The 23,961-nt window shown below is 39.0% G+C and overlaps 1 protein-coding gene across 2 annotated transcripts; it reads left to right on the forward strand.

The window, feature by feature from the left end:
- The first annotated feature begins 5,150 nt into the window (after positions 1-5,150).
- ighd (immunoglobulin heavy constant delta) lies at positions 5,151-20,673 on the forward strand. 2 transcript variants are annotated; one of them, XM_044330728.1, is made up of 20 exons: positions 5,151-5,258; positions 6,868-7,170; positions 12,643-12,954; positions 13,083-13,379; positions 13,474-13,788; positions 13,901-14,185; positions 14,423-14,719; positions 14,814-15,128; positions 15,241-15,525; positions 15,763-16,059; positions 16,154-16,468; positions 16,581-16,865; positions 17,103-17,399; positions 17,494-17,808; positions 17,921-18,205; positions 18,366-18,692; positions 18,911-19,228; positions 19,435-19,722; positions 19,847-19,995; positions 20,235-20,673. In XM_044330728.1, the coding sequence occupies exons 1-20, from the start codon at positions 5,240-5,242 to the stop codon at positions 20,241-20,243; spliced, it is 5,313 nt and encodes a 1,770-aa protein (XP_044186663.1). In that variant the 5' UTR covers positions 5,151-5,239; the 3' UTR covers positions 20,244-20,673. The 2 variants fall into 2 exon arrangements, with proteins under 2 accessions (XP_044186663.1, XP_044186662.1); XM_044330727.1 differs by lacking the exons at positions 5,151-5,258; positions 6,868-7,170 and adding an exon at positions 11,732-12,541 and having other exon boundaries at positions 20,235-20,631.
- The last annotated feature ends 3,288 nt before the right edge of the window (positions 20,674-23,961 follow it).

The raw sequence follows: 23,961 nt of genomic DNA on the forward strand, positions 1-23,961 counted from the left end.
CGAGCAGCAGATGACAGTTCAGCTACGCCTTCTCTTCTTCCAGCGTCTTTAAGCACTGACTCAGAGGAGATGGATCTGAAGAGACTGTCCGGAGCTATGGGAGCTCCTAGGATATCCTCTCTGTCCTTCCTCAGTAGAGGGGTGTGTCCCAGCCACACGTGACATGAGCCTACTGTGGCAAGCAACATCAATCGCCCCGCGGCAATCGCAACATCCATAATGAGGTTGTTAATCTGACCGATGGACAAAAAAAAACAGCTTGTTCTGCTGAGGAGGGGGCGTGCAGTGGTGTATTTGCCGCCGTGACGCCCAATACACACAGATTGTTTGTAGGGGTGTGCCCGAATACAAATACATTATTCAGCGAAGCACAAATAATGGGTTTTTACGAATATTAATTTCATACAAATATTTTAAAAATGATATGTTTTTGGGAAGAAAAAAGAAATGTGTTAAATACCAGCGTGCAGGTCAGTAACATCACTATCTCAGTCGCTCTCCTCTGCTCTGCTGTTGTTTATCAGCAGGTCTCAATGAGGGGAGTCACATCCACCTGCTACATGACACAAATTTCCTTATTTGGACATCACTCCCAGAGTTGGGGATGTTCCTCAGAGATAAAGCTGACACAAGCGAAGGGGACTCTCAAGGGACTCTCCATAACCCGTTGTTTCCCTTCTCCTTTCCACAAAGTTAGGTTGAAAAAAATAGGCAATAAATGAAAATGGCAAAGCGATAATCGCCTTTGAAGTTCTTCTCCACACTTTATATGCTGTGTTGTCTCTTTGTTATGGGTGTATAAATAAGTAGAGGTCTGTCTGCACATTTGCAATGCCCTTGGTTTTAGCTCAGTAGTCAGCACAGTCATCTATGATCTGGAAGACTGGAGCTCAAGAGCCGGTGTGGGGACCTCCCTCATAAAATAGTTTGTTCATAAACACTTATTTTAACACTTAAATATCCTGAAATTAAAAACCTAATAAAAAGAAAAACTGTATTTTTGCACCTATTTACACTTTTATTCAAATACAAATACAAATATAAATAATTTTGCTGCCTCAATAAATATAGATACTAATACAAATACTGGGCTCTCTGCACATCCCTAATTGTTTGCTGCCAAGGCCAGCTGCGCACCCAGCCAGAATATTTTCGCAAAATAGACCAACATGTTTCCGTCCTGCATCAGCGGAGGCGGAGACTTTCTGGCCGCTGCCCAGCCAGCCAAGTGGGGAATCAAGAGGGTTGTGAGGGCCTCTTCCAGGGGGGGCACATTGGGACAGCCTGTCTCCATGTGTCCCTGCACTCTCAGGAAGGATACCAGTCCCACTACTGGTGACTTCATTTTCAATGGCTCCTTCCAGGACACATAGACGCAGTGCCAGATGTCCGGGAGAGGAGGCGAAACAAAGGTGAGCTGAGCAGGATGAGCCGGGCCTTAAAATCCTTCACGGGGCTGGCTGACCGATTTTGGCGGGATGGGGGAGGGGCGCGGGGAGCCCAACATGCTCCTGCTGTGGTCATAATCTTCGGGAAATTATGGCGAACTGAAGTCAGCAGCAGATTTTTCGGAAGGTAAGCAAAGTTGTCAGTGAGGCTGCACGGAGAGTCACTCAAGTCACAGCAGAGTGAGACATCACACAGCCAAAAATGTTCCCACCGTTTCTGGCGTTGAAAAGAGGGAGTGCCTGGCAGTGCACGCAGGGTGGTGGCTGCATCATGCCACTCTCTGCAGGGTCATGCCCGAGGCACTCAAAACAGAATTGATGCCCAGCAGCGGTTGTGATGAGACCGGGGCACGATGGGCAGGAACAAGCTTGTAGCGGCGACTCCATCCATGGAGAAGTAAGATCAGTAGCTGATTTTGCCATCACTGAAGAAAAGAGGATAGTGAGCAGCAGTGAGACACTGCTTATATAGTGTACGAGACACACGTAATCGTTAGGCTCGTCCTGATTGGCTGACTACATATATGCAAATTTCAGTGGGCGATTGTGTGCATGTGATTGGAGAACAGTATTACCCATAGAGTCCATTAGAGGGAAGAGCCAGTGTGAGATAGAACAACAGCGCTGCCTTTGGGGCTCTATATGTACAGATGTCACCACATTTCAATAAATATAAATGTATTCAAATGAACAGAATCGGTCTATGTTAAATTTCATTAAACTATATAACTGTTTGGATTTTTATTATAGCTACATTACAGACTGAATAACATAATTTACTGCATCTCTCTGTCAATGAGGTTATTTTTTTGTCAGAAAAAAAGTGTTAGTGGAGCTTTGAGTTGAGATTATTTTGTCACATTACAGTCAGGTAGTTGTGTTGAAGCTGAGCTGCTGCTGTCAGCAGGCAGAATGACTGAACTGTGTCCTCTCGTCTTCGGAAGTTTGTAATCCCAAGTCGAACTTGCGAAGTCCAAACTAGCAAGTACACAAGTCAGAACTTGGCGCACTTGGTTTTGAGAAAGGTCCAGTGAGATACACACACGGGGGACAGACAAGACAAGAGACAACAGTAGGAGAAATAAGCGAGTCACAGAAAAGTAAATTCACATGGCGTGATTTAAAAAGAAAAAAGAAGACAGTGATAACAAAGCTTTTAATCAAGAATGGACAGACTCTTGCACATACATTCTTCCCACAGGCAGTTCATAACCAGTATGTCTCATATATTCTAAACATAGTGATTATTAAAAGCAGCAATATGACACGCCGCTACAAGACAAAGCACAAATCTTTTGAGCAAACATACCCACTCAAATCCGAACTGAAGGCACAGCAAACAATCTAAGAGCCTAAAATGATCAATCCACTTTATTTTAAGATGTACCTTTTTCAAAAGCTCTGTTATGTATTTTATTTTTAAATGCAGCCCTTATTTTATAATTTAGATTTCCTAGCTATAAACCTGCAAACTACACACTGTATATAGTTAATGGTTTTATTTCATAGATGAAATAAGTCATAAAATAAGTCATTGTCAGCTCCAGGCAAAGTAAAGACGACCCCCAAAGAAAATCTTGTCTAGGGCCCCCTGTTGTCTAGAGCCGGACCTGCTAATTTTGTTTAACCTTGTTTGTAGTTCCTTTTATGTCTTTAATTCAGTGGAGCTGAGTGCCAGTCTACTGGGGAGGATAGTCACCCTGGGTGAGGTCCCTTCGGATCCCGTGTTTAGGTTGCTGTGACTGCACTTGTGGTGAGTATGTGGTAGCACCCCTCAACACATTAGCATAGCCTGCCACCCCATTTACCAGTCGTACACCAGTACGTATACCAGTACGTATACCAGTAGTACACTTAGACCTATAATGGTAAAAGATTTTTATTTTATTTTAAAATAGTTTTGTAATAAAAGAATACTTTTACCACTTCTTAACTCTATATTGTGTTTTACCACTAACTCCTTTGTCTGTCCAGCAACATTTTCCAGTTTCCTCATTTGATTGAATAAAAAAATATGTTTGAACCATGTCTCTGTCCCCTCAGTGAACGAGTCTATGTGCCTTGATTAATTATGAACTCGAGGTTATTGATATTTGGTAATACCCATTTCCCAGTCATACATATTTCCTGGGGTGAAATTCCCCAGATGGCATAGTTGGCCTTCTGTCTCATTCACCTATCAAAGTTCTCTCCCCCTCTCTCCTCCACACCAGCAAAAAACATTCATTTCAGATGCCAGATCCAAAAAGGAGGCACGAACAAGAAACAAGAAAATTTACCAGCAATCTCTCAGATGTTCCCTGATCACCAGCTAGCAGCTATAATGTAACCTAGACAATCACAACATCAACAAAAATATTTTTTCCAATATCACAATATGGCACATGTATTCAAATTTATGTATAAATGCACTCAGCTGTGCCTCACTGTTATTAGACCAAAGTGATGAACAAACCTTCTGTAGTTTTTTACTGTTGATTTTATTAAAACATGATATGATATCAATACTACACATTTCCACTAATAAAATATAGCAAATTATTGTTCAGTCCTAATGTTGAAAATTATTTATAATTTATTATACAAACTTTTCATGTGTTTACAGAGATCACAGAATGTTCAGTCATGAACACTAATTTAAATTCATGATTTCTGATCATGTTTCTTGATGATGACTGATCATGCTTAGACATGGCATTTCATTTTATAATAGTATGGCACAATAACATGGTATTGTTGTCCCATAGAAATACAGATTAGTACCATCATGGTAGTGACCAAATTACCATGCCAATTTTTTATGGTGTTACCATGGCTTTCCAGGTGCAATCTTTGCAATCACATTATAATCAGTTTATAACAGCAGTTATATCTAATTAATGTATAGGTGTGTTCTTTACATTTATAAACCTTAATTTTGTTAGATAAATTTCACAGCCAGGCCTCAGTTAATACCAGTAAGAAATAAATGTGCAGACTTGAAATTAAATAACAATTATTATTTTATCAAGCTTTATAATAATTTGGTTGAATCAAATTCATCTGCTTGTGTAAACTCCATGTGGCAGGAATTGGAGCTGTCAGGAGGCTTGATAAAGGGGAAGTTTCACTAACCGTTGGCAACACATATATAATTTTTTATAACTCAGACCACAGGAAATGACTATCTCAAGGGGAAATGGTTAATAAATCATGCATTGGGAAATGCTTTGTCAATGAAACGTGCACTTTTCTTGGTTTAAACTGTTATTACTGGTATTTGTATTAGAAGCAGATCATAATACATCACTGTGATGACTACTTTGCCTACTGGGGAAAAGGGACCCAAGTCACAGTCACTTCTGGTAAGTAATAATCTAATTATTTCAAGTAAAGACGACTCAATATTTGTCTGGTTTATCATTAACTTTATGTTGATATATTTTGTACTTAAACTGGTGTGTATTCTGAAGCGAAAGCAAAGGAAGATCAGGGTAAAGTTTACTGAATAATTACAATAATCTTTTAGATGATACAAGCTGTAAAGTATTTTTTGTACTAAAGTGCTATTGAAACCTGTCACTGTGACTACTACTTTGACTACTGGGGAAAAGGAACAACAGTGACGGTCACAGCAGGTAAAATAAGAAGTTTTTGTTTACAGAATGAAAATGTAATAATTGCATTGTTTAATATAGCATATTTAGTCTTTGGTGCCATCACTGGCATCTTTAAGGTGCTTGTTTTTGTATGTTGGATGTGTTGGCATATTACACTGTGACAGTCGTTTTGATTACTGGGGAAAAGGCACGATGGTTACAATTACATCAGGTAAGTCAATCCTGTTTTCTTCTTAAATGTGTAGATTTTGATTTAAAAACTGTTTATTTTTTTAAGAAGTTCAGTTGTGATCCTACACACTTAATTCATTTCTAGAATATGTTAAATGTGTCATAAACAGTAGACTCAGTTGAAACTTTGGTGGTGAAAATCATCTTTTGTTTCATCTTCGGAATCCAAATTTGCAAAAGCCGGGGAAAATATGTCAGAGGGTAGATTGTCATGAAATAAGCTTCCATGAAAAGTGTAGTTAGCTGGGAACAGGTTTTTGTATGCAGTGGTTAACAATTTGTTAGACTGTGACGATGCTTTTGACTACTGGGGAAAAGGCACGATGGTCACCGTCACCTCAGGTATGTTCTTTTATTATTTCCGATTGAAGAAAGAAATTCCTAATCACATCATTAAAATATATATAATCATTTTCAGGTGGTCACAACTGTTGGCCAGTGATAAGACAGCCAACAGCATTTTGTAGCCTGACAAAGAACTGATCAAAAGTTTAAAACTCCTGACTGTTAACATAAGACAGTTAACATAAGTATATCAACTGCTGTATATTTTAGTGTGATTTTAATTGTTTCCTGAATCACATTGTATGACATGAAGTAATGGGATAGTAATGGGTTTTTGTGAGAAGTGTGAATTGACTTACTTTACTGTGACAACTGGGCTTTTGACTACTGGGGAAAAGGCACTATGGTAACAGTAACATCAGGTAAAATATGTACCATTTAAAATCTACAGCAGGATGTGTTTCAAACTTTGAAAAGTCATGTTTAAGTTATACTGTAACTTCTCTGTATTGTAAAGCAAAGTGTTTTTAACATGAGAAAAGTCAAAACAGCGATATTCTCAGTAGGATACGATGAAGGATATTTTTGGCAAATTTATATTTTGGTCGTTAAAGTGAATTTTATAACAAAACAGGGTTAATTAAATGTAAAGGGTAACTTTTTACGCAGGCCATTAGTAGATGTAGCGTTTTTACATTAACAGTTAAGTAGATTCCGCACTGTGCTACTACGGTGCTTTTGACTACTGGGGAAAGGGTACAACAGTAACTGTTTCATCAGGTAAGAATACTCTTTGATCTCATAAATAACCGCTAAATCGAAACAAAAGAAATATGTTTTTGTGACAAATTGTTCCTACTGGCACTTATAATGTGACTGCAATCAACACGGTCAGTTGATCGGTCGTTTATCCGTTTATCCGATCCGTGCTGCAATTTCAAAATTACAAATAATTATTGTTTTAGATGTTGTTAAAGTTATGCATTGAAAGAGATTTACCTATTCTATATGGAATAACAAAATCACACAAATAATGTTATTTAGGTATGTTAATCTTAGTGCAACATAAAATGTCTAAATAAATGGGATCGGGTGACAAAGGTCCGCGTATGGAGGGAACTTTATATTTCCAATTTCACCATTTAAAAAGGTAATGGTTTTCATGCTGTGCTTTGTTATACGACTGTATCAACTCAATTGTACATCTCTTTGTTGTAACCAGTGCTTGGTGAAAAATAACTATTATGTTGACATTAAATTTTATTTTGATATGTTAATTACATGTCTGCTTTTCCCCTCTTTAGCCACACCACGTTTGCCAACTCTGTTTCCCCTGACATCATGTAGCTCTGGGACTGGAGACATGGTCACTCTTGGCTGCCTCGCCACCGAGTTCACACCCAGCTCAGTGACCTACTCATGGACCAAAAGTGGGACTGCCTTGACGGACTTCATCAAGTATCCTCCAGTACAGAAAGGCGAATTTTATATGGGAGTCAGTCAAGTCCAAGTGAAGAAACAGGACTGGGAGACAATGCCACCTTATAAGTGTACTGTGACACATCCAGATGGAAGTCCTTTCGTCGAATTTATTCCACCTCCACCACGTAAGACTTATCCCATGTCATATATTATTACAAATTACTTTAAATAGTTGATATAGATATAGAATAATTGAACTAGAGTTTTTAGCATGACAGTGTTGTTAACATATTATATAACTGTGCAACAAAAATGTACATGCAGTTTGGGAATAATAACGGATTGATAATGTCATACTGGATTTAATTTAATTTTGCTTTTTTACAAAATCATTTGGTGACCTTATGTCAAATAACTAGTAAATAACTATTCAAGTTACAAAACTCTTGCTGTTATAATAATTTTATAATAAATGTATTTATATAACACAATTCATCCAATAAATGCAGATCCGAGTGCTTTACCAGATAAAATGAAAGACTAAAAGATGAGAAGGAAACTATAATAAAGTTATAAGTCAGTGTTATTGTTGTAGTTTGTCTATAGACAGTTCATTTCTATTACTTTGCTTTGTTGGTTTTCCTGAGAAACATTATTGGAGAACTGTCAAAATATTAAATAGTGTGACATAATCTCAGATATTTTTAGGCCTAGCAGGCAAAACAAACAGTGAGGTGGAATAAAAAGGCTGAAGCTTGCTCATGTATATTCAGCTGCTGACTTTCTCTCACCTGTCCAAGAGCAGATTATTGCAAAGTGTTCTGCTTCTGTCCATCTATCTGCATAATAGTTCTTGTTCTTCTTGATCTCTGTCTGCTTTCACGTTCACTGTATGTTGTTAATTAACATTCACTGTTCATAAAAAATGTTTAATCTGTGTTTGCTTGCCTGAACAGTCAATGTATATGCAGAAGCGAGCGTATACTGTCAAAAGTATGTTATAATTGTTTGTTTTTTTCCATGGAAATTTCCTTTTGACTCTTTCTGCACACTTGAGTAACAAGTTAAATGTTAATTTGAGGAGAGTAATCAGTATGTTCACGTATACATGCAAGTTGCATAACATACACTAGTACAGAAAAGTCTATAGATTAAATGGACATTGTAGTAAACTGTTCACCTCTGCTTCTGCATATATATATATATATTATTCCTGGCTTCCGCATACATATATTTGTGTATATGTTTGTTTTTCAGCGATTTTTCAGTTGCCAACTCTTAAAGTGGCCTTCACTGATGATGGAAGCGAGGTTTCCTTCTCCTGCTTTGCCAAAGATTTCTCACCAAAAGAATATGAGATCAAATGGCTGAAAGATGAAGGGGATGTCTTCGACAAAGTATATGAGATCATAACACCCATTAAGGAAAGCCAGACCACCAATGGAACACTGTACAGTGTAGCAAGTTTTCTCACAGTACGCACCAAGGACTTGATTCCTGAATCCACTAAGTTAACATGTGAGTTTAAGGGGAAAAGTGGAAACGGTGATGCATTTGTGAATTCAACTGTGCCCTACGGAGGGTCATGTTCTGGGTCAAGTGAGTATATTTCTTTTTCTTTAAAAAATGATGTAAATTCAATTTCAATTCTAATGCTTTTGCAGCCATGTTCATTCAATAATTGTTAAATAATTCTTCACTCTACATAACCAGCTGGATGTGAAGTACTAGATGTGGAAGTAGAGATCAAAGGCCCCACAATGCCGGACATGTTTGTAGAGAGTAAAGGAACTTTAGTATGTCAAGTCAAGATAAACAAGCCACAGGTCACGAAGATTTTTTGGGAGGACGAGCATGGAAAGAGCATGATTGAAGAATCAGTCCCTGGTGAGGGATTTAAAGGCACAGTCAACGTTCCACTTGACATCACGTATGACGAATGGACTGCTGGGATAAAGCGTGTCTGCGTTGTTCAACATACAAATTTTCTGGAACCAATAAAGAGAGTATATGAAAGGAAGACTGGTAAGAAAACCACAATTTTATACTAAAATCCTATGTTTGACTCCCATTGCCATTTTGTATATTTGTGTATATGATGTCATACAGTAGGTACTTTTGTCTGTGTCAAGAGGCCTAATTGTTTTCTCATGCTTGCAGTAGGACTTGAACAGCCTCCTTCGGTGTTCATGCTGCTTCCAGTAGAACAGGCTAAAAAAGAAACGGTGACCCTGACTTGCTTTGTGAAAGGCTTCTACCCCAAGGAGGTGTTGGTGTCTTGGCTTGTTGATGATGTGCCAGCAGACTCAAATTACGATATCAGTACCACAAACCCTGTAGAGAGCACTGGATCCTATTCTGTCTATGGCCAGTTAACACTCAGCCTTCACGATTGGAAAGACAGTGACACGGTGTATAGCTGTGTAGTTTACCATGAATCTCTGAAAAACACAACTAAAGCCATCGTCAGGTCCTTTGCGCACGGATCATCTGCACAAACCAATCTGGTCAACCTCAACATGAACATCCCTGAAACGTGCAAGGCCCATTAGATGTTATTTTGTGTTGCTGTGTCTTCTGCTGTTTGTTGTTTGATGTTTGTTGCTTGTGATATGACATTGTGTTTGTCTTGTTAATGCAGATTTAAAATCAAAATAAAAAAAAAACACTTTGCAACTCTGTTGTTGTATGTCGCATGCATTTCATGTCTTTATTTGGAGCTACATGTTTATTGAATGTGTGCTGTCATAGTGTAATGCATCATAGATTAGGTGTAGATATCAGCATATTTGAGTTTTAAAGCATAGTGACATGACAGTATATCAGTTCATCAGTTATTACAACCGCTGATATTGTATTTACTAGAATAACACCACATACACCCTACCACATTTAGGTAATAATTACATATTTTTAAAAACATGTGTTATATATTCATGTTTATTTGTAGCTAGTTTATTAATATTGTCTCTGTGACTTGTCTTTGTGTACGTGTGTTTCCTCTACTGGGTCTTGCACCCTCAACACAAGAGAGATGGTTGTCAAGGTCTGACTCAGTCGCTGTGGTCTCTCAGTCATATTATAACGATACTGATTCTCAAGCCAAGTAATGCATGCCACACCAATAATGGGGTCTTTCAAAAGCAATTCAGGATCTTTTTAGGGCCACTTTAATTAACATAATCAACATTTTAGAAGGACACATTTGACGATTAGGCCTTATGGTACACTCATAATAATGTAATAAGTAATAAGATATATGCCAGAGCTGTTTTTTTTAAATTGTGTGTGTCTTTTTTATACTTGATACTTTTTTATACTTTATAATTGATTGCGTGACTGACTGATTGATTCAATGATTAAATCCACTCTAACCTGTGAGCTTATAGAATATATCATCCTACTAAGAGAAATAGAAGAAATAATAATTGAGATAATGAGGAATTAAATGGTCATTGTCTCATGAGCTATTGTTGAAAGCTGGGTGTGGATTTTCTCAAGTATTAATTGACATATTGCAGTGCGTCCAGATGAGGTGAACAACGATTGCGGCTATGCCACGGAGGCAGGAAGAGATCAAGAACAAGATGACATGGGGAGTACAGCCATCACTTTCATTCTTCTCTTCCTCATCACTCTGCTGTTCAGCATTGTAACCACTGCTTTCAAGGTAATTATGAGTTTATATGTTAGAGTTGTGCACAGATTTAACTCAACAAGAGAAAGACAACTGGGTAAATAATTTTATGGAAATAACTCAGATGGGTTGATAGAAGCCACTTTTTGTTGTCATTTTAAAAATGTAATAGTCATTGTAATGTTATCACATCACAACGACCAACTACACCTAAATGTCATAAATCATTATGAATGTTTGACAACATCTTGTTGATGTAATAAATATTTTAATTGTCACTCTTTACCTACTACATCACTCTTTTATTACATTACATTTTAGATTCTTGGAATAATTCTAAAAAGCAAAATCTCAATTATTGGTCATGTATTCATTTACAGGGGTTGGATACAATAACAGCAACGCCTGAACACTTTAATGCATTCAAGCATTACAAACTTAAAATAAAAATCACATTTGTAAAGCATTAAGAGTTTACAGAATATATATAGACTGAATCAACTGTGTAGTAACTAGTGGTATTATTTACTTCAACGAAGATTTAACATCGCGAGCCCCTCAGTGACGATGTTTATTTCAGATTTGGGGGCTTTTATACTAAATTGCACTATGTCTTGCAGGTTTTATTTTTCTTGTGTGTTAAATTCTATCCCCAAATAGTTGTTTTCTCATTAGTTAATTAAACTAAAAAAAATAAGTGCAGCAAACTACAACAGAAGCCAGTTGTAACATTTTGTTTGTGCCGTGTGTTGATGCATTTATTTTTCAAATCGTCAGAGAAAGAAATGGTGCAATGCCTCATTTAACAATAATTTTCTAAAAAAGTAGACCCAATGATGCATATGAAATCCAAAATAAATATTTAGATTCCAGCTGTAAATGTCCTCCATAAAATGTGAAGAACATCCCTATAAAGAGCTCAGGCCAGATGGAGGATTCATGTTTATGATATTTAATGATGCAGCTTTATTTTAACTAGAGTATACATACATTAGTCATATAATACATTTGCAATAACTACACATTTAAATGGTGATAAGTAGTAAGTATGTGATCGTTTTGATGCAGTGTTACTGATACATATTTCTTTCTTTTCTTTTCAGGTCAAATGAAATGAGGTGAACTTTCTGTAAAAAAAAAAAAAAAAAAAAACCAACATGTTTTCTTGCATTGTTTCTTACAATCTTAAAGTATCATGTAAGTAATCTCAATTGTCCTTTTTTCCAAGTTAATCACAATGTCTTTGTCTTTTTGAAAATAAATGTTTAAGTGAAGATAACCATTGATGTTGTTCCTCCAACTTTTGTCTCTCTTAAGAAAATGTTCTTATTATCTCTAGTTTTACTTTTAAACATTCATTACATAATACTCATTACAGTATTATTTCTTTAGTTTTTTTTTTTTACTATTTTTTATTGTGTACATTTATCAGTTATGCTTGTCACCTCCCCAGCACCTGGAATCAACAGACCATGTTCAACCCAATATGCAAATTGGGATTTAGTTCTCGAGTCTATTATTAATAGATTCGAGAACTAAAACCTTAAGCAATGTCACAAGGAGCCATGTAAAAGCTATGTGATGTGAAGATATGTAAACTGATATGAGACATTTAAATGTGCGATGTGTTTCTCTTACTGGCATAACCACACCTCACACCTGGTGTGTGTGATGCATCGTTGCTCTGTGCCGCGTTTCACTTCTGTATTTGGCACTTTTTTGGGACCTGGGTGTTACTCAATGCTTCCGCCTGCTGCTAACCCTAATCACTCTGCCCTGTCATGCTGCAACATATGCACAACAGACTTCCAGCCTTATCTCCACCTGACTTTAAGATACCAAACACTGTAAACGTACAACTCTGCCATCTAGCCTAAATACAAAGATATTACACTCAGAATTGTGACTACAATCTGAAGGTATGTATAATTAAAGAGATCAAATCAGCTAAAAATTTTTAAAATATCCAACAATGTGGAATAATACATGAAAATAAATAATAATCTCTTTTCTATTTCAGCACAAATTGTCTCTCCAAACATCACATTATACCCTGTTTGGGAAGGCGAATTCAGGACCTCAGCAGTCAAACTTGTTTGCACCATGAGTGAGTTCTTTCCAGACGCACTGAATGTGACGTGGCAACAGGACAACCGACCCTTAAACACTGGGCCAACCCAAAGGAAGCTGCAGAGTGTGGGAGAGGAGAAGACCTTCAGTTTAAGCAGTGAGATTGAGCCGAATAAGTCAGAGTGGGAAAAAGGCTCAAATTTTTCATGCAATTCTAGGCACAACGACAAAGACTTTACAAAATCCATAAGTATTTGTGAAAGTAAGTATGTACAGCTATTTTCACAGCACAATATGAAAATTGCTGACATATAGTTTTAATTTCAAAAATGTAATAAACTAAATTCAATGAGATTAACATTTTGGCCAAACACATTTTTTTTCTGGCAGTATACGGAAGAGCTCCTCCTTCTATTCATGTGAAGCTTCCCAGCTTCAAGACAGTAATCATGGCAGCAACTGAGGTGACAGCAACTTGTGAGGTCCACACTGTCTTTGATGCCAGCTTGACCTGGCTGATGGATGACAAACCTCTGCCCAGTGACCAAGTGAAGCAGGCCACAAACTCAACTCATATAATCAGCAGTCTGACAGTTTCCGTAAGTCAGTGGAAAACGATGAAGCTTCTAAAATGTAAAGCTGAACATACATGCTTCTCATCCGCTGAGAAGACCATAAATGTTACAGGTAAGAGGACTAGACAAAATATAAATCAGGTGTGTTTTGAGAGTGAAGGATGTAAAAGAGAACATTTGCTTTGTTTCTTGTTATTATCCTCCAGGGCCTCCAGTTACACATCCATCAGTGGAGATCAGGAGATTTCTCCCAGATATACTGAAAGGCAACAGAACTGTGCTTGAATGTTACATCACACAACTCTCCTCCAGTGATGTCTACGTCACTTTTCAGGCCGACAATGTTGACATCTCTGATAAACAGTTTGTTGATCTTCCTGAAGCCCCAGGCCCTCATTCAATCAGTAAATACTTCACTGTCCCCCAAAACAACTGGTATAATACCGGAGGTTTCACCTGCACAGTGAATCTCGGCTTCTCCAGCGACAAAATCCCGTCAAGATCCATTGGCAATATTTCTGGTGAGGGGATTTATTCTTCTTTCTCTTAATGACAGCTGATATGATGTTGTTTTACACTTTATGAATCTGTAATAGATTGACTCAGTGATGCATTGATCCATCTCTCATTCAGTGGATCCATCAGTGGAGCTCCTTCTACTTCCCAGTGAAGAGTCAGGATCACAGACACTCGTATGCTCTGGATGGGGATTCAACCCTCAAATTAAATGGCTTTCTGAGTCTCAGCAAAAAGCTCCATCAACTACTGACACCAGTGTGGCTGCAGATGGACGTGTAGCAGTAACCAGTCAACTACGCGTCCCCAAAACAGAGTGGAAGACAGGGAAGGGCTTCACTTGTGAAGTGTCTGACGGGTCTCTGAATAAAAATGTCAGAAAGACCATCAGCTTCTGCTCAGGTAAAATTAATTCAAACATAATCCATAATCAATTGAGTTCGAAAGGGCATCAGTGCAGGTAAAATTAGGTGGATAATGATTACCTCATCCTACTGTCAAAAAATTATTTTAACTGGATTTCAAGTATAATGTCAATATAATCTTAATATATAAAAATTGTTTTTCATGATGAAGTAGTTTAAACATGATTTGGTCTCGATTTATGATTTTTTTCTTTTGTGTACTTCACATTTTCAGCTCATTCAAGCAACCCTCCCTCCATTCATGTGAAGATCCCCAGCTTCAAGACAGTAATCATGGCAGCAACTGAGGTGACAGCAACTTGTGAGGCCCAAACTGCCTTTGATGCCAACTTGACCTGGCTGATAGATGACAAACCTCTGCCCAGTGACCAAGTGAAGCAGGCCACAAACTCAACTCATATAATCAGCAGTCTGACAGTTTCCGTAAGTCAGTGGAAAACGATGAAGCTTCTAAAATGTAAAGCTGAACATACATGCTTCTCATCCGCTGAGAAGACCATAAATGTTCCAGGTAAGAGGACTAGACAAAATATAAATCAGGTGTGTTTTGAGAGTGAAGGATGTAAAAGAGAACATTTGCTTTGTTTCTTGTTATTATCCTCCAGGGCCTCCAGTTACACATCCATCAGTGGAGATCAGGAGATTTCTCCCAGATATACTGAAAGGCAACAGAACTGTGCTTGAATGTTACATCACACAACTCTCCTCCAGTGATGTCTACGTCACTTTTCAGGCCGACAATGTTGACATCTCTGATAAACAGTTTGTTGATCTTCCTGAAGCCCCAGGCCCTCATTCAATCAGTAAATACTTCACTGTCCCCCAAAACAACTGGTATAATACCGGAGGTTTCACCTGCACAGTGAATCTCGGCATCTCCAGCGCCAAAACCCAGTCAAGAGCCATTGGCAATATTTCTGGTGAGGGGAATTATTCTTCTTTCTCTTAATGACAGCTGATATGATGTTGTTTTACACTTTATGAATCTGTCATAGATTGACTCAGTGATGCATTGATCCATCTCTCATTCAGTGGATCCATCAGTGGAGCTCCTTCTACTTCCCAGTGAAGAGTCAGGATCACAGACACTCGTATGCTCTGGATGGGGATTCAACCCTCAAATTAAATGGCTTTCTGAGTCTCAGCAAAAAGCTCCATCAACTACTGACACCAGTGTGGCTGCAGATGGACGTGTAGCAGTAACCAGTCAACTACGCGTCTCCAAAACAGAGTGGAAGACAGGGAAGGGCTTCACTTGTGAAGTGTCTGACGGGTCTCTGAATAAAAATGTCAGCAAGACCATCAGCTTCTGTTCAGGTAAAATTAATTCAAACATAATCCATAATCAATTGAGTTCGAAAGGGCATCAGTGCAGGTAAAATTAGGTGGATAATGATTACCTCATCCTACTGTCAAAAAATGATTTTAACTGGATTTCAAGTATAATGTCAATATAATCTTAATATATAAAAATTGTTTTTCATGATGAAGTAGTTTAAACATGATTTGGTCTCGATTTATGATTTTTTTCTTTTGTGTACTTCACATTTTCAGCTCATTCAAGCAACCCTCCCTCCATTCATGTGAAGATCCCCAGCTTCAAGACAGTAATCATGGCAGCAACTGAGGTTACAGCAACTTGTGAGGCCCAAACTGCCTTTGATGCCAACTTGACCTGGCTGATAGATAACAAACCTCTGCCCAGTGACCAAGTGAAGCAGGCCACAAACTCAACTCATATAATCAGCAGTCTGACAGTTTCCGTAAGTCAGTGGAAAACGATGAAGCTTCTAAAATGTAAAGCTGAACATACATGCTTCTCATCCGCTGAGAAGATCATAAATGTTACAGGTAAGAGGACTAGACAAAATATAAATCAGGTGTGTTTTGAGAGTGAAGGATCTAAAAGAGAACATTTGCTTTGTTTCTTGTTATTATCCTCCAGGGCCTCCAGTTACACATCCATCAGTGGAGATCAGGAGATTTCTCCCAGATATACTGAAAGGCAACAGAACTGTGCTTGAATGTTACATCACACAACTCTCCTCCAGTGATGTCTACGTCACTTTTCAGGCCGACAATGTTGACATCTCTGATAAACAGTTTGTTGATCTTCCTGAAGCCCCAGGCCCTCATTCAATCAGTAAATACTTCACTGTCCCCCAAAACAACTGGTATAATACCGGAGGTTTCACCTGCACAGTGAATCTCGGCATCTCCAGCGCCAAAACCCAGTCAAGAGCCATTGACAATATTTCTGGTGAGGGGATTTATTCTTCTTTCTCTTAATGACAGGTGATATGATGTTGTTTTACACTTTATGAATCTGTCATAGATTGACTCAGTGATGCATTGATCCATCTCTCATTCAGTGGATCCATCAGTGGAGCTCCTTCTACTTCCCAGTGAAGAGTCAGGATCACAGACACTCGTATGCTCTGGATGGGGATTCAACCCTCAAATTAAATGGCTTTCTGAGTCTCAGCAAAAAGCTCCATCAACTACTGACACCAGTGTGGCTGCAGATGGACGTGTAGCAGTAACCAGTCAACTACGCGTCTCCAAAACAGAGTGGAAGACAGGGAAGGGCTTCACTTGTGAAGTGTCTGACGGGTCTCTGAATAAAAATGTCAGCAAGACCATCAGCTTCTGTTCAGGTAAAATTAATTCAAACATAATCCATAATCAATTGAGTTCGAAAGGGCATCAGTGCAGGTAAAATTAGGTGGATAATGATTACCTCATCCTACTGTCAAAAAATTATTTTAACTGGATTTCAAGTATAATGTCAATATAATCTTAATATATAAAAATTGTTTTTCATGATGAAGTAGTTTAAACATGATTTGGTCTCGATTTATGATTTTTTTCTTTTGTGTACTTCACATTTTCAGCTCATTCAAGCAACCCTCCCTCCATTCATGTGAAGATCCCCAGCTTCAAGACAGTAATCATGGCAGCAACTGAGGTTACAGCAACTTGTGAGGCCCAAACTGCCTTTGATGCCAACTTGACCTGGCTGATAGATAACAAACCTCTGCCCAGTGACCAAGTGAAGCAGGCCACAAACTCAACTCATATAATCAGCAGTCTGACAGTTTCCGTAAGTCAGTGGAAAATGATGAAGCTTCTAAAATGTAAAGCTGAACATACATGCTTCTCATCCGCTGAGAAGACCATAAATGTTACAGGTAAGAGGACTAGACAAAATATAAATCAGGTGTGTTTTGAGAGTGAAGGATGTAAAAGAGAACATTTGCTTTGTTTCTTGTTATTATCCTCCAGGGCCTCCAGTTACACATCCATCAGTGGAGATCAGGAGATTTCTCCCAGATATACTGAAAGGCAACAGAACTGTGCTTGAATGTTACATCACACAACTCTCCTCCAGTGATGTCTACGTCACTTTTCAGGCCGACAATGTTGACATCTCTGATAAACAGTTTGTTGATCTTCCTGAAGCCCCAGGCCCTCATTCAATCAGTAAATACTTCACTGTCCCCCAAAACAACTGGTATAATACCGGAGGTTTCACCTGCACAGTGAATCTCGGCATCTCCAGCGCCAAAACCCAGTCAAGAGCCATTGGCAATATTTCTGGTGAGGGGAATTATTCTTCTTTCTCTTAATGACAGCTGATATGATGTTGTTTTACACTTTATGAATCTGTCATAGATTGACTCAGTGATGCATTGATCCATCTCTCATTCAGTGGATCCATCAGTGGAGCTCCTTCTACTTCCCAGTGAAGAGTCAGGATCACAGACACTCGTATGCTCTGGATGGGGATTCAACCCTCAAATTAAATGGCTTTCTGAGTCTCAGCAAAAAGCTCCATCAACTACTGACACCAGTGTGGCTGCAGATGGACGTGTAGCAGTAACCAGTCAACTACACGTCTCCAAAACAGAGTGGAAGACAGGGAAGGGCTTCACTTGTGAAATGTCTGACGGGTCTCTGAATAAAAATGTCAGCAAGACCATCAGCCTCTGCTCAGGTAAAATTAAAACATATTCCATAATCATATAGATGCATTAATTGTCAAATGAAAACATTCACACTATTTCTGAATCATCCTTTAAAGAATCTGAGACATATGTTTCTCTTTACTCATTACTTGATGATTGCATTTCTCCCCCTTTAATGTCTTTTTTCAGTAACTCCACCATCATACCAGATAGTTGGTGTGTATATTTGGGGACCACCAGTCCAGCAGCTTCAGAACAAGGGAAAGGTGACTATCACCTGTCTTCTGGTTGGCCCTCGTCTTAATGATTTCTCCATCACCTGGAAAGTAGGTGGGAAAAAATATTCTTCGAATGTGTATATGGAGCCACCAGTGAGTCACAGGAATGGGACAGAAACTTTGCAGAGTTTCCTCAATGTGTCAGCAGAGGATTGGCACACATATAAACAAGTGTCTTGTGAGGGAAAGCACAAATGTTCCAACCAGGGCTACGAGGACCATATCAGCAAAAGCAGAGGTATTGTTATATGTAAAATGCATGAAGTTGATTCTTTACAATTCATTAGTGCTGTTTCTGAATTTCTAGAGTTCAGCATATTTTAAGAAGACAAGATTGCATGAGAAACTCAACAGCTAAAAATTATATTCTCTATGATGCTGAATGTGACTAAATGATGAGATTGAAAGAGCCAAAATAGAAATATTTATTGTTGTCTTCTCTTTGTGTTTCTCAAGAGCTACATCCACCAACAGTGAAAATAATACAACCTACTGTCTCTGAGCTGTCTACGTCAGACATCCTCGCACTGGTTTGCCTAGTTTCTGGATTTTTCCCATCTAACATCATAGTGAACTGGGAGAAGGATGGCCATAGACTTCCATCAACTCAGTACACTAACAGCCCTCTATGGAAATTAAATACAGGGAGCAGTTTTTCAATGAGCAGCAGACTAAACACATCTAAAACCAAGGACCAGGAATCGACCTATTCTTGTGTTGTCAGACATGAGTCATCTGAAACGCCTTTTAAAAGCACTATAACGGATGTGTTTGGTGAGCAGAGACTTAACATTCAGCAAAATTGCAGTCCACTAGTGTTGTTAAAAACATCTTAAGAGTCTGTAATTCTTCCCGGTTTAGTGTTACTAAAAAGCAGTTGTTTTTTTCAAATTCCAAGAAGATTTTTTTCTTACTCTCCTACTTTATAAGTATTCCATGATTTTTCTTCCTCCATGACCATGTATAACTTTATTCTCCAGCCACTGTGACACCCACCCAACCCTCAGCCACCTTGCTTGAGGGCTCTGGTGAACTTGTGTGCCTGGTGTTCGGCTTCAGTCCTGCTTCCATTAACATCACTTGGTTCCTTGATGACACCAAGAAGCTGTTAGACTACAACACCAGCGAACCCCACAGAGGCCCAGACGGAAAGTTCAGCATCCGAAGTCGCCTTCGTCTGTCCCAATCCAACTGGTTGTCCGGGGCGGTCCACACCTGCAGGGTGACACATACAACCATCACTCTAGCCCTGAATATATCTAAACCAGGTGCCAGTTAGTCCACTGATCCACATCTTTCTTGCACATTCATTTTTCACATACCTAACCACCTATTTCACACATTTGTGAGTCAGTAACAACACTGACAGATCTCATTTTAATTCTGTCACAGAAATCTTGGAGAACTGTGGTTTCTTAGATGACATCATGCATGCTGATGTTAACCAGGACTTAGGAGTGGAAAGCTGGTATATGGCTTTCATGTTCCTCCTTTTTTTCCTCATCTCCATGGTCTATGGTGTCTTGGCTACAATGATCAAGGTGAGATACAGGAGCTGAAGTACTTTTGATATTTTAAGGTAATCTCACTGTACAGTATGTAATCTCACTTGTATGGTTTTGTTATCTCTGCAATGTTTACTATTGTCATTATTCTAAACTTTATCAATATTAATATTTTTCAGTAGTTTGAACTGAACTTTTTTTTTAATATACTTTTATACAAGACAAAACTTTCACCAGATCCTGACACATTCCCTGTTTTTTTTTCTTCCTTTTAGACTAAATGATGACGACCACAGGACAACTCCAATTTTATGATCTCAATGTGGACTTTTGACAGCACATGGCCAGAAAAGTTCTGGTGAACTCATTTTCATTTTGTTGTTTTTTTCTCTCATTTCAGTATATAGAATTTGTTGATACTATATTGATTTCTTTTTATGTTTCAGTTTTATAGTTGGTGTGGCATGTATATTAATAATTCATGTGTGTAAGAAAGAAGGAAACAACAACAAAATATAAATATAAATATAAATGAAGCTGTAAATTCTGACTTTGAAATTCAAATATCAATGTCACAAACAAATATTCTATCACTAGATCTTTTCTTGCATTTAGAAAATAAAGATTCAAATATGAACAACAATGTTTGTCACGATTTTCCTCATGGATTCCAATAAAACAAATTATATATACTGCAATAAAACTGTATTTATTCCTCAGTGATATACTTGATACTACAGTATACCCTTTCACAATAACAACACCCCCTGCATTATTCAGATTGTCCACAAGAGGGAGACAAAGATTTAAATGCAGCAGTGGTGACTTGCCACCCCTATGTGAAAAACTAGATGTGTAGTAATTTGAAGATGCTGACAGGTCTGAACTGGACTTACTGAAGAGTATACAGAGGTACATTCACTTGAAAACACAAACAGAGACTCTTTTTTTTATCTCTTCTCCTTTCCATCCATACGCAGAGACTCTGTAAATGTGTGCACACTCTGTCTTTGAGTTAGAGCTGCGTGTTTGTGTCTGCATTTGTGTACCTTGTGGGTTTAAAGGAATTCACATCTGGGAGGGATGAAACTAAGCACATCCAGACTTACTATTGGCTACCTCTGGAGTGATCTGGCACTGTGTGTGCCCCGATTGGCTGGGGACACCATGGCAGACAGCCCAAATCTGTGATGCTGTTGCTGGGATGGAGTCACAGCATGCTGCTGCCAGTCTAAGTGCCAAGAGGCCGGCAATAGGGAAGCAGGGCACCATGCCCAGCAGGCCGCCTGAGAGTGTCTCCCTGTCTAACACCCCTATACCCTCCCATCCTCTTATGCCAAGCCCCCCTCCCACTAGGTCCTTGCTTGACCCCATCGGTGTGTCCATATAAACCAGGGACAAGTCACAACCAAACAGCCTCACAAGTACGGAAGAACTACTTTCTCTCTATAACTACTATTGAGGCACCACTGAGCCACAAACTGCCCAGTGGCTACAGTAGAAGGCTGTGGTTTTACTGAGCAGCTCCCAACATTAAATGTGTTGAATTAAATGTGAGGAATTGCAATGCTGAGACGAGCTTTACCTGATAAATAAAGATTTGTTTCATATTATCTTATCTAATCTTATCTAGAGCTATAAGAGAGAGAAGCAGTCTGTTGAATATTCAGCTCTTTCTGTAACTTTCTGTTGTCACAATATAAGTTTAAAAGAAAATAAGTATGGCAAGAGAAATAGATGAGCAACACTTTGATCATCAATGAGTGAACATTGTCATTCAAATCTTCATTACTTTTTTATTACTCTCGATCAGCTTGAATGATCAGCTTCATCTTCATAGCAGGCACTATTGACAATTGATGTTCATCTCAATTTTTCACACAAACAAGCAATAAAGTAATTAAGGAGGGGAATCAATTGTCTCATATTTTAATAAAGGTAAGCCCAATTTAGAGGAAAATCTACAGAAGCACTGTAAAATGTACAGAAGCAACAAACAGTCAGTTAATCAATTACTCAATAAACTGAAAATTACAACTATTTTGATAATGAAATAATCATTCTGGTCATTTTTAAAGGAAAAATGCCTAACATTTGCTATTTACAGCTTCTAAAATATGAGGATTTAAAAGTTATATGAGTCATATATGCTTGTAAACTGAATATATTAAGATTTTGGATTGTTGATCGGACAATCGCCTTGGGCTCTAAGAAATTATTTCACCATTTTCTGACATTTTGTGGACAAATTGATTAATCAAGAAAATAATTGGCAGATTGTTCAATAATTAAAATAACTGTTAGTTGCAACCCTAGTAAGATGAATTCATTAAATTAACAAATTAAGGGAAGGAAAAACAGCAAACTCCAACATAAACCTCATCACTCCACTTCAGTCTGGAGTCCACTTCTTGGAATCAGTACTTTATTTGTCCCTCTTGCCATAATAATGTGAAGTTATCACATAAAATATGCAAATAAATTTGTAAAAAGTATGAACAACATAACCCCAATAAATAACAAACTAATGGAAAGCAGAGTAAGAGGCCTACAGATTTTTTTCTGGTAAACATTGAGTTCTGGTTGCATATACAGTGCTGTATGAACATCTCTTACATGACATGCCTCTAAAGAAGAACTAAAACACAGATCTTTACTCAGAACAAGAAAGAATCTCATACACATTGTTCTATCTCACATAGGCTCCACCTACAACTGAACTCTATGAGTAATACTCTCTTCCAATCACACACACACACACAATCGCCCACTGAAATTTGCATGTACGTACCCACCTACGGACGCACCTACCGATTACATGAGTCTCGCACATTATATAAGCAGCATCTCACTGCTGCTCACTATCCTCTTTTCTTTAGCAACAGCGAAATCAGCTCACTGATCTTACCTCTCCAAGGATGAAGTAGTCGCTACAAGCTCATTCCTGCCTGTTGTGCCCCGGTCCCATCACCGCCGCCAACGGGCATCACTTCTGCTTCGAGTGCCTTGGACAGGATCACGCAGAGAGCCACATGATGCATCCACCACCCTGCACCACTTCATCAGGCCCTCCACCGCCACTGCCGCCTCAGCTGAGACTCGTGTGGCTTCTCTGATGGATGATGATGACAACCTCTCATCTGTCTCAACAAATTCACTGACCTTCAGAAATTCACTGCCAACTTCAGTTCACCACAATTTTCCAAAGATTATGGCCATGGCGGTGGAGCGTGTTGGGGTCCCTTTGCCCCTCCCCAGCCATCCCACCAAAACCGGTCAGCTGGCTCCATGGGGGATTTTACGGACCAACTAATCTGGCTCAACACACCTTTGTTTTGCCTCCTCTCTTTGGACATCTGGCAGTGTGTCAAAGTGTCCTGGAAGGAGCCAGTGAAAACGAAGTCACCAGTGGCAGGACTAGTATCCTTCCTGAGAGTGCTGGGCCACATGGAGAGAGGCTGTCCCGGTGTGCCGCCCCGGAAGATGCCCTTGTAGCCCTCTTGATTCCTCACTCGGTGGACTGGGTGGCAGCAGCCTGAAAGCCGTATCCAGGTTGGTGTGGCCCAAGCTGCATCAAGGAGCGTAGACAGACCCTTGCTGAAGCTGGCTTAGACTTGCGGAAAGTCAGCAGCACCATAATGACTGGATAGCTGAATGAAGAAAGTGTTTGCTCTGCTGGTGCCCCTGCATCTCTTCTCTCTGTCAGAGAAGCAGATAGCAGGAGGCTGTATTCAGCTGCAGACGGTGCTATCTGAAAACACACATCCTGCCCGACATAGCAACACTCAAAAGCAGATCTGTATCTCATTGTGCTCACTGGTACCGTTATTTCTCAGAGCAGCCAGTTCAGCGTGTCTCCGTGGGGTATGGTGATGCAGTGGGTGGCATTATGACCTCACACAGGAATAATGCCTTGCACCCACACACTGACCGGAGTGAGAACGCTTCATATCTACTTAGTGTTAGCACTGTCTCCTGCTGTTTGTGCTGCCCTGCTTGGGA

This window comes from Thunnus albacares, chromosome 17 (genome assembly GCF_914725855.1).
Source record: "Thunnus albacares chromosome 17, fThuAlb1.1, whole genome shotgun sequence".
In the NCBI taxonomy this organism is placed as follows: Eukaryota; Metazoa; Chordata; class Actinopteri; order Scombriformes; family Scombridae; genus Thunnus; species Thunnus albacares.